This window comes from Lampetra fluviatilis, chromosome 37, assembly GCF_964198595.1.
Source record: "Lampetra fluviatilis chromosome 37, kcLamFluv1.1, whole genome shotgun sequence".
Taxonomy (NCBI): Eukaryota; Metazoa; Chordata; class Hyperoartia; order Petromyzontiformes; family Petromyzontidae; genus Lampetra; species Lampetra fluviatilis.
Genome location: NC_136311.1, coordinates 4,382,075 through 4,395,292, shown reverse-complemented (window position 1 = coordinate 4,395,292; position 13,218 = coordinate 4,382,075). Strand labels below are relative to the sequence as shown.

The following is a 13,218-nucleotide window of genomic DNA, read 5'->3' as shown; positions in this document are numbered from 1 at the left end:
TCTCAGCAGCGATGACGGCGACCTGCGGACGTCGAATTCGGGCCGAGTCCGTGGATTTCACTTCCCCCTCCCTCCCTCCCTCTCGCTCGCTCGCTTTGCTCATCGTGCCCCGTGTCCTTTCTCGCATGTTGAACTTCTTTCGCACCGCACGTAGCCCACCGCGCTAAATCGCGCCTCGAACGATCCCAGCCCCCCCCCCCCAAAAAAAAACCCAACCTATTTCGATTCGCTCCGCCGCTAGCATCAAACAATGCCGACTCGGTACAACGTGGTGTTCTCACGCCGACTTGGTGTGATCACCTGTGATGGTGAGGTCGAGTTGTGAGTCTTGTGATTGTTGCTCCTCTGGATAGCCTTGACAGGCTGTTGGGACAAGTGCTGTTAGCGAGTATCTATCTAATGAAGGCCGGCACGGCACACGAGGGGGTGGGTGGCCAGTACTACGCCCGGCCGCCTTTGTCTCCCCAGTGACGATGTTTACACACCGCACCAGATCCTCATTTGAGGCCGTGTCGACCTAGGGGAGGCCCAGGACCGGTTCATATAATCGTCACCGGTGTTAGGCCATGAGTGGGTCGCCAAGTTAACGCCTGCTCCCCACGCGAGGCACACACACACACAGCCACACACACACACACAGCCACACACACACACACACAGCCACACACACACAACCACACACACACACAGCCACACACACACACAGCCACACACACACACACACAACCACACACACAACCACACACACACACAGCCACACACACACACAGCCACACACACACACACAACCACACACACACACACAGCCACACACACACACAACCACACACACACACAGCCACACACACACACAAAACCACACACACACACACAGCCACACACAACCACACTTACACACACAGCCACACACACACACAGCCACACACACACACACAGCCACACACACAGCCACACACACACACAGCCACACACACACACACAGCCACACACACACACAGCCACACACACACACACAACCACACACACACACAGCCACACACACACAGCCACACACACACACACAACCACACACACACAACCACACACACACACACAGCCACACACACACAACCACACACACACACAGCCACACACACACACAGCCACACACACACACACAGCCACACACACACAGCCACACACACACAGCCACACACACACACACAGCCACACACACACACACAACCACACACCACACACAGCCACACACACACACACAGCCACACACACACACACACAGCCACACCCCGCCACACACACAGCCACACACAGCCACACACACAGACACACACACACACACAGCCACACACACACACAGCCACACACACACACAACCACACACACACACAGCCACACACACACACAGCCACACACACACAGCCACAGACACACACAGCCACACCCCGCCACACACACAGCCACACACACAGCCACACACACACACAGCCACACACACAGCCACACACACAGCCACCCACACAGCCATACACACAGCCACACACCGCCACACACAGCCACACACACAGCCACACACACAGCCCCACACACACAGCCACACACACAGTAACACACACGCAGCCACACACACAGTAACACACACGCAGCCACACACACAGTAACACACACACAGCCACACACACAGCCAGCCACACACACACAGCCACACACACAGTAACACACACGCAGCCACACACGGAAACACGGACAGTCGAGTGCACTTGCCGGGCACAGCGATAAATAAAGAGTCGATCAGCTCCACTAAAGACGTCTTCCCCGTGTCGCGTGTTCAGAACAAGGGCGGAGATTTCTCTCCATCTCCCTCCCCCTCTCTATCCTCTCTACGAGCGCTTTGCCGGCTCTCTAACTCACCCCCCCCCCCCAAATAAAAAAACCACCCAGCAATCAGAGAAGCTGTGGACCGGGAGGTTTCACGAGTGCATAATTAGCGATCATCAACGAGCAACATCAACAACAACAAACCAAACATCTTTAACAAACATTCTCACAGCCACCCTCCCCCAATTTGCCAAATGCTTATCTCCCTGGTCTCCTGTTAAAAGAACATCGTTGTCATGGCCACCGTACACGTTTTCGTGAGTCGGTCAAGGTCATCTGGACGTATGAGATGTGATGTACCCAGCAAGGTGGTCTGGGCGCCGTCGTATGAACGTGGAATTGCCACCACTTGCTTTCGAACCCGTCGGTGGAGATCGGAGCCAACACAAAGGGCGTTCGAGCAGAGAGACGCGTCGCGACTGAATTACAAAGCGCACCGCGTGGGGAAATCATCTGAATGAAATCATCCCGACGGGGAGTGGAGGCGCAGTGATTAGCGCACTGCGCTGTGATTCTGGGCCACGGCTGACATCAGTGGGGCGTGGTGGGATATCCGCAACGCTCCAGCGGGTCGCGGCGGTCAATTGGCCATACTTCACCATGCCGGTCAATGCGGGTTGTTGAAGGCAGGGAGCATGAGTCTGCGGGTCTCTATGTGAGTCTATGGGTCTCTATATGAGTGTGTGGGTCTTTATGTGGGTCTGTGGGTCTCTGTGAGTCTGCGGGTCTCTATGTGAGTCTATGGGTCTCTATATGAGTGTGTGGGTCTCTATGTGGGTCTGTGGGTCTCTGTGAGTCTGTGGGTCTCTATGTGGGTCTGTGGGTCTCTATATGAGTGTGTGGGTCTCTATGTGGGTCTGTGGGTCTCTGTGGGTATCTATGTGAGTCTGTGGGTCTCTATGTGAGTCTGTGGGTCTGTGAGCCTGTAGGTCCTAATGCAAGCCTATGCGTTTATATGTGAGTCTGTGGGTCTCTATGCGAGTCTGTGAGTCTGTGGGTCTCTATGCGAGTCTGTGGGTCTGTGAGTCTGTGGGTCTCTATGTGAGTCTGTGAGCCTGTAGGTCCTAGTGCAAGCCTATGCGTTTCTATGTGAGTCTGTGGGTGTCTATGTGAGTCTGTGGGTATGTGAGCCTGTGGGTCTCAGTTTAAGCCTAAGAGTTTATATGTGTGACAGTGGGTCTCTATATGAGTGTGTGGGTCTCTATGTGGGTCTGTGGGTTTCTCTGGGAGTCTGTGGGTCTATATGGGAGTCTGTGGGTCTATATGGGAGTCTGTGGGTCTCTATGGGAGTCTGTGGGTCTCTATGAGAGTCTGTGGGTGTCTATGTGAGTCTGTGGGTGTCTATGTGAGTCTGTGGGTCTCAGTTTAAGCCTAAGAGTTTATATGTGAGACGGTGGGTCTCTATGGGAGTCTGTGGGTCTCTATGGGAGTCTGTGGATCTCTATGGGAGTCTGTGGGTCTCTATGGGAGTCTGTGGGTCTCTATGGGAGTCTGTGGGTCTCGTTTATCGTTTGTTTTTCTTCCCCCCGCGCCTCCCATTAGGAGGGTCGTCCACGTACGGTGCGAAATAACTTCAACATGCGTGCATAGTCTGTATATTCCCACTGCCGGGCAAAAGCCTCCCCCAGTCTCCCGCGTTCCCGTCCCTCCCCCAGCTGCTTCCGCGCGGCCGGCTGGTTGCTGCTGCCGCTCTCCTCTCCCCTCCCCTCGCTCTCCAGTGACCCCAGAGGCCCCCCTCCTCACTGTTGTGCTCCCGTAATCAGTCCCCCCGAGGTAATCTGCCCAAGCCGATTTTGCGCTGCTGGGAATGTAATATTTAGCATTGATTGAGCATCTGCTTTACGCGTGTGTGATGTTTTCCATTCGTCGTGTTGTGCTGCGTCTTTCTTCTTCCTTTGGTTTTTGTGCCGATTGCTGTTTGCTTCATTGCTGTGCTTTGGTTTGTTTGGTTTGGTTTTTGTGCTTTTGTCATTTGTGTTGATCCCAGGTCACTCACCCACTCACTCACCCACCCGCTCACTCACTCACCCGCCCACTCACTCACCCGCCCACTTACTCACTCGCCCACCCACTCACTCACCCGCCCACTCACTCACCCGCCCACTCACTCACTCGCCCACCCACTCACTCACCCACCCACTCACTCACCCGCCCACTCACTCACCCACCCACTCACTCACCCGCCCACTCACTCACCCGCCCACTCACTCACCCGCCCACTCACTCACCCGCCCACTCACTCACTCGCCCACCCACTCACTCACCCACCCACTCACCCACCCACTCACTCACCCACTCACCCACTCACCCACCCACTCACTCACTCACCCACTCACCCACCCACTCACTCACTCACCCACTCACTCACCCAACTACTCACTGACCCACTCACTCACCTACCCACCCACCCACTCATTCATCCACCCACCCACTCATTCATCCACCCACCCACTCACTCACCCACCCACTCATTCAACCACTCAACCACTCACCCACCCACTCACTCACCCACCCACTCACTCAACTACTCACTCAGCCACCCACTCATCCATCCACCCACTCATTCACCTACCCACCCACTCACTCACCCACTCACCCACTCACTCACCCACTCAATCATTCACTGACCCACCTACTCATTAACTTACCCCACCCACTCACTCATTCACTCACCTACTCGTTCACCCACTGGTTCACCCACTCATTCGTTCACTCACTCATTCACTCACCCACTCACCCGTTCACTCACTAACTCGCCCGCCCCCTCACTAACTCAATCACTAACCCACCTGCCCAACCACCCGCTTCTTGCACGTGACACTCCACCCTCTCGTCTGTGGTTCACCCAAACCAAGTGGGGGGTCCTTGAGCTCCCCTACACCCCCCCTCGTGCTGTGGGGGGTGGTGAGTCCCCGCTCACCGTGGCGCGTTTTCTCCGGCAGAGTCGGCGGCGGCGTCCGGCGGTGACCCAGTCGCAGAGGGCCCCGGCTTTGCGGCTCGACCCCTGACCCCCGTGCACCTGAGGGCCCACGTGACCCTGCCGGAAGGTCACCTGGCCTTCCTGCTGCACACGGCCAACCCGCACGCGGAGCTCTTCCGCAACGCCAGCGCGCGCCTGCTGCAGGTGCCGGGCGAGCGTGTATGGCGTGTGCATGTATAGTGTGTGCGTAGTGCGTGCATAGTGTGTGTGGTGTATGTAGTGTGTGTAGTGTATGTAGTGTGTGCGTGTAGCATATGTGCATAGTGTGTGTGTGTAGTGTGTGAGTCTGTGTGTTGTGGGGAGCGGTAGTGTAGCGGTTAGCGCGCTGCGCTACGAACCCGACGACCCGGATCCGATTCCCGCTCACGGCCAACATCAGTGGAGATTATCTGACCCGGTCCTGGGCCTCCGCTAGGTCCACTCAGCCTCAAATGAGTACCTGGTGCGGTGTGTAAACATCGCCACTAGGGAGACAAAGGCGGCCGGGCGTGGTGCTGGCCACCCACCCCCTCGTGTGCCGTGTCGGCCTTCATAGGTGTTCGCTATACGGGGGATCTTTGTTGTTGTGTGCTTGTAGTGTTTGTGTGTGTGTCGCGGAGGGTGCGTTAAGAACAGATCAGAAGCAAGGTCCACGGTGGGATACGCCAACCGTGGGTCACAGCCAGCTTCATCGAGGTCGGCACCACGTGGTGCAGTAGGATTTGGGATGCGGCTGAAAGCAGAAGGGGGGCAGAGGCCACGGGGCCGAGGGACTGCATAAACCCACGACGATGATGATGATGATAATACAAATAATAATTAAATAAGTGTATTTCAGCCCTAACTAGAAAAAATGTTCAGCCTGCCCAATGGGAACATCACCCGAGCGTGGTTTCCTAGGCACGGCCGCACGTTCAACATTTCCTCTCGCAAGCTTTCGCCACGCACTCCTGCGGGCATCGTCTGGATTTGAATGTTCAAGGTGCATACCTGTCAGCCCCTTATCAGTGCCCACCTTATTACAGACCAATTCAGACCTTATTGGTCACCACGTGCCCCTTATATCAACATTCATCCTCCGACGTCCCATCACAAGGGAGAAACACAAACAAATAGGCAACAAAAAACATTGGTTTTGCCCGTATTGAAACGGCTCAATTTCCCTGTACAAGAATACGGGTGAACCGTGTGGGTTGGCAGCGATGAAGGTAAAAGCTCGGGAGAAGTAGCATATTCGGCACACAGCCCCACTGAAAAACTGCACATGGGTGAAAGTGTTCTTTTGGGCAGCCACAGCTTTGGCGAGGCTGAAATAATTTTATTAACATTTATTTGTATTGCAGTATATATTGCTAATCGTATACTATATTAGAAAAAAATGGTTTGCTACCTGGATGGATTCCTACCTGCCTGGCTGGCTGGCAAATGTGCATGGTGGTAACCTCACCGCGCACATCTGCAGGATTTACATTACCACCCTCGCAAATACGCGGGCAATACGAGTATATATATTTAATTCACGACCAGAATCTAGAGGGTGCAAGGGTAATCCACAGTAGAATGATCACAAGCGAGTGTGAAATATTCTCGCTGCTCGTCATCCTCTCTCTCCGTACGGAACCGTGACGACCTCGCGTTCTGTGGCTGCCACCCACCACCCCCCACCCCCCACCCTTTTGCACACATGCGTGTGTTCCCACGTACGCAGGCCCCCTTCGTGATGCTCGGCGCGCGGGGGGTGCGTCCCCTGTCAGAGCCGCGTGTCAACGCCACGTTCGGCCCCTTCCGGGTGTCTCGCCCCATCCCTCCGGAGCTGCTGGGGCCGTCGCTGGGCGGCTGGTCGGATGGACCTCGTGGCGGCTCAGACGCCGCCTCCTCTTCCTCCTCTGGAGGAGGAGGAGGGCCTGCCGGCGGCGGCAGTGGCCAGGCGGCAAGGCTGCGGGCCGTGCTGGTGCAGGAGAAGGTGTACTCCAGCTCGCCCAAAGTGCAGGTGAGGAGGGCGGAAAACTGTGGCAGAGATGGGCACCTCCAAAACAGCCGAAACAGAAAGATGCAGGGCCAATCGGGAAAGGGTGGGGCCTAAGGAGAAAGGGGGTAGGGCACAGAGAGGGAAAAGGCGGGGCTTAAAGAGGAAGGGGTGGGGGCTAAAGCGGAAGGAGTGGGGCCGACAGAAGTTGAACTTCCCTGTTGAGTTAATGTGATGGATCGTAGAATAAAATACTTGCAGCAAGCAGCTGCTGCGTAACTTTATTAGTACCGCCAATGCGGCCACAAGGCCGGCTTGCGTCAACGTTATCCGTCGTCGGATCGGTGATCATCCTCTCCTGTGCACCAAGGTCCTATTCCATGCGACGGGCCGCGACTGGGACGACCACAGCGACATCGCGAGCCTGCCGTGCGTCCACCTCCACGCGTTCCGCGAGACGCGCGAGGCGCGCGGCTCCTGCCGCCTCGACACCAACCTGGGCCTGTGCCTGGCCGGGCTCGCCCTACCCCTCGCCTGGTTCGCGCCCCCCACCGTGGTGCCGGGTCGCAGGCAGAGGCCCTTGGGCGAGTCCCAGGCTGCGGCCCGCGTAGAGCTCTACTTCTCGGTCCGCCCGGCCGAGGCTGATGGGAGTTGCCGTGGTGATGAAGCCAGGCAGCAGCAGCAGCGGGCAGGCGGAGGTGTCAGGTAGCATGGACTACACACCTGCACCAGTTAGGGTTGCCGTCTGTTCTGGAGTCTCTAGGATCAATCTCTCGTTGAGGTGGCTGTCCTGAGAGATCTCCGAGACCTTCCAGGAATAGAAAGCCAGTAAACGTGCAACGTTGGGCCAACGTCTATTGGGAATGAGTTCTGTTTGTAAAGATTTAGGATTATTTTCCAATATTTTGCAGTCTTTTGCTTTTTCAATAACATTTTCTGATCGTTGGCATTACGTCGTAGCTTAACGCGTCTTCGTGTGAACAAAAGTGACGTCACCCAATTCCCATGCGACGTCCACTCTTGGTCGGAACAGCGAGGAGGGGAGGGCGATGTGAGCCGCGTCACTTCCTGTCACCTCGCTCTTATGGATCGGTCTGAAACTAAGCGGACCTTTTGGACTCATCCGATATTTCGCATCCGGGTGCACATTTCTGATTTTATTTATTTTTCATCGAGGATATATAGTCCCCGTATTTACCAATTGCATAAAACACAAAAATAATCACGATAATCATGCACCACTCCAGACAACGGATTCACGCGTAGTTCTGGTATCGTAAGATATTCTACTTCCCATGCTTTGACCCAGTTTAGTTTTTCTTACGCCCGGAGGTGACAACCCTAGTACCACCACCATTGCCGCCACCATCACCAGAGAGCGGTTGCCACCTCTCCAGCCATATCCATGATACGTCCCGTTTTTTTTGTTTAAATGCCTCCAGAGGTGGCAACTCCAGCTCCCGGCGCGGCCGCGACGACCCCGACACACGGCAGCACCACAGGCCGCTGCTGCGCATCGGCAGCGTGGGCCTCCTCCTGTCGCCGCCGTCGCCCCCGGTGACCGAGTCGCGGCTGGAGGGCGGCGTCGCGCTGCTCGTTCCGGAAAAGTCCTTCCGGCCCGGCGAGGTCATCAGCGTCACCGTGACCCTGCCGCGCAACTCCACGCTGGAGCGCTTCACCTTGCGGTGAGACGCGCTCGCCATCGCCCCCCCCCCCCTCGCCGCTTCGGCAATGAGCGGAACGACTCGGGCCGGGGGGAGGAGGCAGGGATTGGGGGGGTATTCTATGAGTGCTTTACGAGTGCTTCGTGTGTTTCGCCTCACCAAGCAGAACTTCTTTAATTAGTTTCTGAGAATGCGTTAAAATTGATCCTGATGATGATGGGGTTTTGTTGTATCCGGTTGCTGCCATTTAATTTTGGAAGTTTAATTTCGGAGCTGTGTCTGGCGATCACATCGCGCTGTTGATCGTCGCCCAGCCGCACTGTCACGGACTTGCGGTGGAGCGGTGGTGCAGCTACGCGGTCACCGACCAGAGGTTCAGTTCCCGGCCACGGCCAAGAAGGGTTGAAGGTGAATCCCATGGACATCATTGTGATATCAACTCCCATGGGCTGTTATATACAAAAGTAAAACTAGAAACGAAACTATTTATGTTTTACCAGGTAAGGCCCACTGAGCTATACAGCTCTTTTTCAGAAGCGACCTGGCCACAAATGGTAGCTCAACGAGAAGTGGCTTATCACGTGGGAAGTTATAGCAGCTAAATACACATGGTTCCAAATGTGGAGGGAAAGACCGGAGGACACGGAGAAAAATACACGCGACCATCGGGGCAACGTGCAAACTCCAAATATGCAGGCGTCCAATCGGTTTCTTTGTCTCGTAACGACGCGGCGACGATGATGAAGATGGCGCAATCTGGATAACGTTGGACCGGGGGAATCGCATGAAAAAAATTACAACGATTGATAAATAAACCGCGACGGAGAAATTGAACTGCAGAAGCCACAAAGGTCGGGCTCGTCTGGGAATCGCGACCCTGTTGCCGTGCTCCGAATGTGGAGAGACAGATTGATGAGGCGATCTACAGGCGCACGACGGGACTGACATATTGGTACACATTCTAGATTTGAAGCTTTCATGACTGCAAGGATTCATATATATTAAAAATTTTAATTTAAATTAATGAATGTAAAATAAAAATAAAATTAAAATCACGACGTTTCGGAGGCAACACAAGCTTCCGTCTTCAGGTGGAACCGTCACAGCACGCTTGCTGTATCAAGTGAGGGTCTCTTGGAATTTCTCTTTACTTGATTACAGCAATCGTGCTGTGACGGTTCCACCTGAAGACGGAAGCTTGTGTTGCCTCCGAAACGTCGTGATTTTTATTTTATTTTTTATTTTATTTTACTTTTATTAATTTTAATTTTTTACCTACGTGACTTTACCGAAAAAACCCAAGAATATATTGGTACACAGACTGAGACTGACACCTCGGTGATCACGACCCCACCCCCCCCTGAGATGCCCTTGATCCCCAAACGAGGATCACCCCTCGAGCAGCAGGGGGGAGGGGGAGGGGGGAACCGCCGGTGAGGGGTCACGACCCTGGGACGAGAAGATTCACCTGCAATATATTGCTCATTAAATATTCACGACATCGCAACGATCATTCGACCACCCACCCCACGGCCCCCACCCCCACCGCCACCGCAACCACCCCTCGAGCCATCAGATGAATTGGCTGCCTGTGTGCGTGTCTGATAATTATCTGTGTGTGTGTGTCTCTTAATCTGTATGCGTGTCTCTTTGCTTATCTTCATGTCTGTCCGTTTATCTACATTGCTATTCCTCTTTATCCATAGGTCCATCTGATTATCTACGTCTGTCTGTTCATCTGTTTGTCCGTCTGTGTGCGTCTGTCTACACGCGCGTCTCAAGTGTGCATGGCATGTGAATGTTCATCCAAATGTTTGTGTGAACGTTTGTGTAAATGTCCATGCGAAGAGGTGGCTTCGCCAAGCTCACGAGAGACGGGGACGGTTTTGTGGGGGGGTGGGGGGATGAATTCATCCAGCAGCGGATAGACCATGGCTGACGATGCCACCGCCACCTCTCCTCCCCGCTCCCCCCACCCTGGAAGGCCGGGAGGGACGGCCGCAGGAGGAAGTATGTGGAAGCCCATTAATCGGCGGTTAATGAGGCGTGGTTATTGATGGGCGAGGGTGGATGTGGGAGCGTCTTGGGGAGGTCGCGAAGCGCCGGGGACCGTTGTTTGGGGGGGGGGGGGGTGTTCCCCCTCTCTATTTGACATTCGACCTCCAATTCCGCTCTCATCATTTATTTACTCGCTTGCTTCGCTTGAACGTTGGATAAATATACGCACCTTGCGAACGTCCGGGGTGCGGCAACCCAGCGGCTACCGCCCTGCGCTCGCTTGGTGGAGAATCCGACGCGCTCGAAGGGGCTGACGGATGAACGATCGAGTTACTCGCCAGGTCACGCCGGTCGCTCGCCGGTCGGTCAGTCGCCTCCGAATCGCTCTCCTGCCGCTGCCGCTGCGACGGTCGTTGGCCTCCCCTTTCCACGCCGGTCAGACGACTTGCTCCGAGGGTGGCGGCACCCACAATTTACCCCACTGCACGTGACCTGCTGGGTGAACGGAGGCGTGGGAGGGAGGGAATTTAACGAAACTCCCCCCCCCCCCCCCCCATTGTTTCAACTGCCGTGCCGGGTGATCGAACCGGTGACCTCTGGACGCTGGCGCCAGTGACGTCATCGTCCGGCCACGTGGCTGCTCCACCAACGGCGGTTGGCATCAATCGGAAGGTTTCGAGTTCAAATCCTGGTTGTGGTGTTTGGTGGGGGGAGTGATTTCGGCACATAATCCCTCCGGGGATCGATAAAACGAGTACCACACTGCGTGTAAGTCAACATACAGTGGTCGTCTCATTGGATGTCCTCGCTCTCCCCCCCCCCAACCGCTATAGCAACGTGGAATGTCCGCCACTGTAAACAGGAAGATGAGTGCCGCCCCGATGCCCATTAGAAATCACTCTAGAAAAACATTTCCATCGTAATGCGGAATTTTTTTTTCTGGGCTCCGAGCGTTAATGCGGCTCGAGAGCACGAGAGGTCAACGGTGCACCGGGGCCCTCCCCTCCGCTGCACGCAGACGCTTGATCTGCGCGTCCTCAACGACACAAATTCCACCGCTGCTTCTGCCGCTGCTGCTACCACTGTTGCTGCCACTGCTGCTGCCACTACTGTTGCTGCCACTGCTGCTGCTACCACTGCTGCTGCTACCACTACTGCTACTGCTGCTGCCACTACTGCCACTGCTGCTACCACTGCTGCTGCTACCACTACTGCTGCTGCTGCTGCCGCTACTGCCACCGCTGCTGCTGCCACTGCTGCTGCTGCTGCTACTGCTGCTACTACCACTGCTGCTGCTACCACTGCTGCTGCTACCACTGCTGCTGCTACCACTGCTGCTGCTACCACTACTGCTACTGTCACTACTGCTGCCACTACTGCTGCTGCTGCCACTCGCTAACAGCACTTGTCCCTGCAGTCGGTTAAGGCTATACGGGGGATCTTTGTCTTTGTTGTGGTAAGTGGCATGCTCCAGGCTCAGCAGCAGAGTCTCCTGTTTGGAGTGAGCGGCAATGACCAGATCATCGGCAAACATAACGTGGTTGACCAGAAGGGGATACTTCCTTTGACCGCACCCGGGCATCGATCGGCCTCCCATTGTACCTCCGTGCCAGATGTAAATTCCTCCGGTACAGCCATGAAGGGCTAATTGAACTCCGTTGTTAAGAAAAAGATGTTAACTAATGTGGGAGCCAGAGGACATCCCTGTCGCACGCCAAGGTGAACAGGAAATGGCTCCGACTCCCAAGCCAAGCAGCATTACCTGGCATCATGAAGGTCCTTGAAGGTTTATGCGCAGAGAGTCCGGTACCCTGAAATCACCAAGAATAACCCAAATCCCCGGTCTTTTCACCGTATCATAGACCTTGAACCAGGTCAACAAAGCAGATATGTAGGCTCTGCCGAAATTCCCTACACCTCCGCTGTAGCAGACGGAACAGAGCGTATGGCGTCTGTGCACGAACTCCCAGGTCTGAAACCGCACTGGCGCACTGCTGCCTGGCACGGTGGCGATGATGAATGACCCTGGCGAAGATTGTCGGTCCCGGCCTCACGCCGAGGGGGAAGATGCGCCGGTAATTATCGCAGTTGGTGTGCGGTGACGCGCGGCGGTGCCTGCGGTCGGCTGTGCTCGTGAGAGTGTTGGCTGGGCCGTGGTGGTGGTGGTGGTGGCAGCTGCTGCAGTGCTAGTGGCTGCCTCTAGTCCAGCGCTAGTAGAGGCAGCAGCTGCATCGAGGGTTGGTGGATCACGCACGGATGTTGTTGTGAACCTCCTTTCCCGCCCGTGGGCGCGCTTCATCGTCACGGTGTCAGATGTAACACTTCCCGTTTGGTGTTAAGGCGTCGGGATGGGGAAGAAGGGGTGGGGGGGGGGGGCACCGTGTGATTCGCCCCGGGCTCCGCACGACCCTGCGCGTTGATGCGTGGCGTCGCGGGTCGTTAACTCATCGTGTTCGGGGCGGGCTTGTGGGGGTCGTCTCTGCCGCAGGGCCAAGGCGAAGAAGGGCATCGAGGTGCTGGGGGCCCAGCCCGTCGACCCATCCGCCTGGGAGCTCAGCAGCGACATCATCAACTCGGGCAAGCACCACGTGGTGGCGGTGGCGGCCACGCGGCGCCAACCGGGGCGCAGCCTCGCCGTCGGGTGAGGAGTCCAATCAAACGCAGGGCCTCGGAGAGACCCATCGAGCCAATCACAGGGCCACGGGGGGACCCACCGAGCCAAACGCAGGGCCACAGGGGGACCCATCGAGTCAATC

At 55.8% G+C, this 13,218-nt stretch overlaps 1 protein-coding gene across 1 annotated transcript in view; it reads left to right on the top strand.

The window, feature by feature from the left end:
* Positions 1–4,823: 4,823 nt before the first annotated feature.
* The window catches only part of LOC144945274 (transmembrane protein 132E-like), a 32,492-nt gene continuing 24,097 nt past the window's right edge, over positions 4,824–13,218 (top strand). The window contains exons 1-5 of the mRNA XM_078873661.1: positions 4,824–4,999; positions 6,543–6,824; positions 7,171–7,505; positions 8,243–8,485; positions 12,951–13,103. Of these exons, the coding sequence (XP_078729787.1) occupies positions 6,555–6,824; positions 7,171–7,505; positions 8,243–8,485; positions 12,951–13,103 (1,001 nt within the window). The 5' untranslated portion in view covers positions 4,824–4,999; positions 6,543–6,554. The remainder of the gene's footprint in view (positions 5,000–6,542; positions 6,825–7,170; positions 7,506–8,242; positions 8,486–12,950; positions 13,104–13,218) is intronic.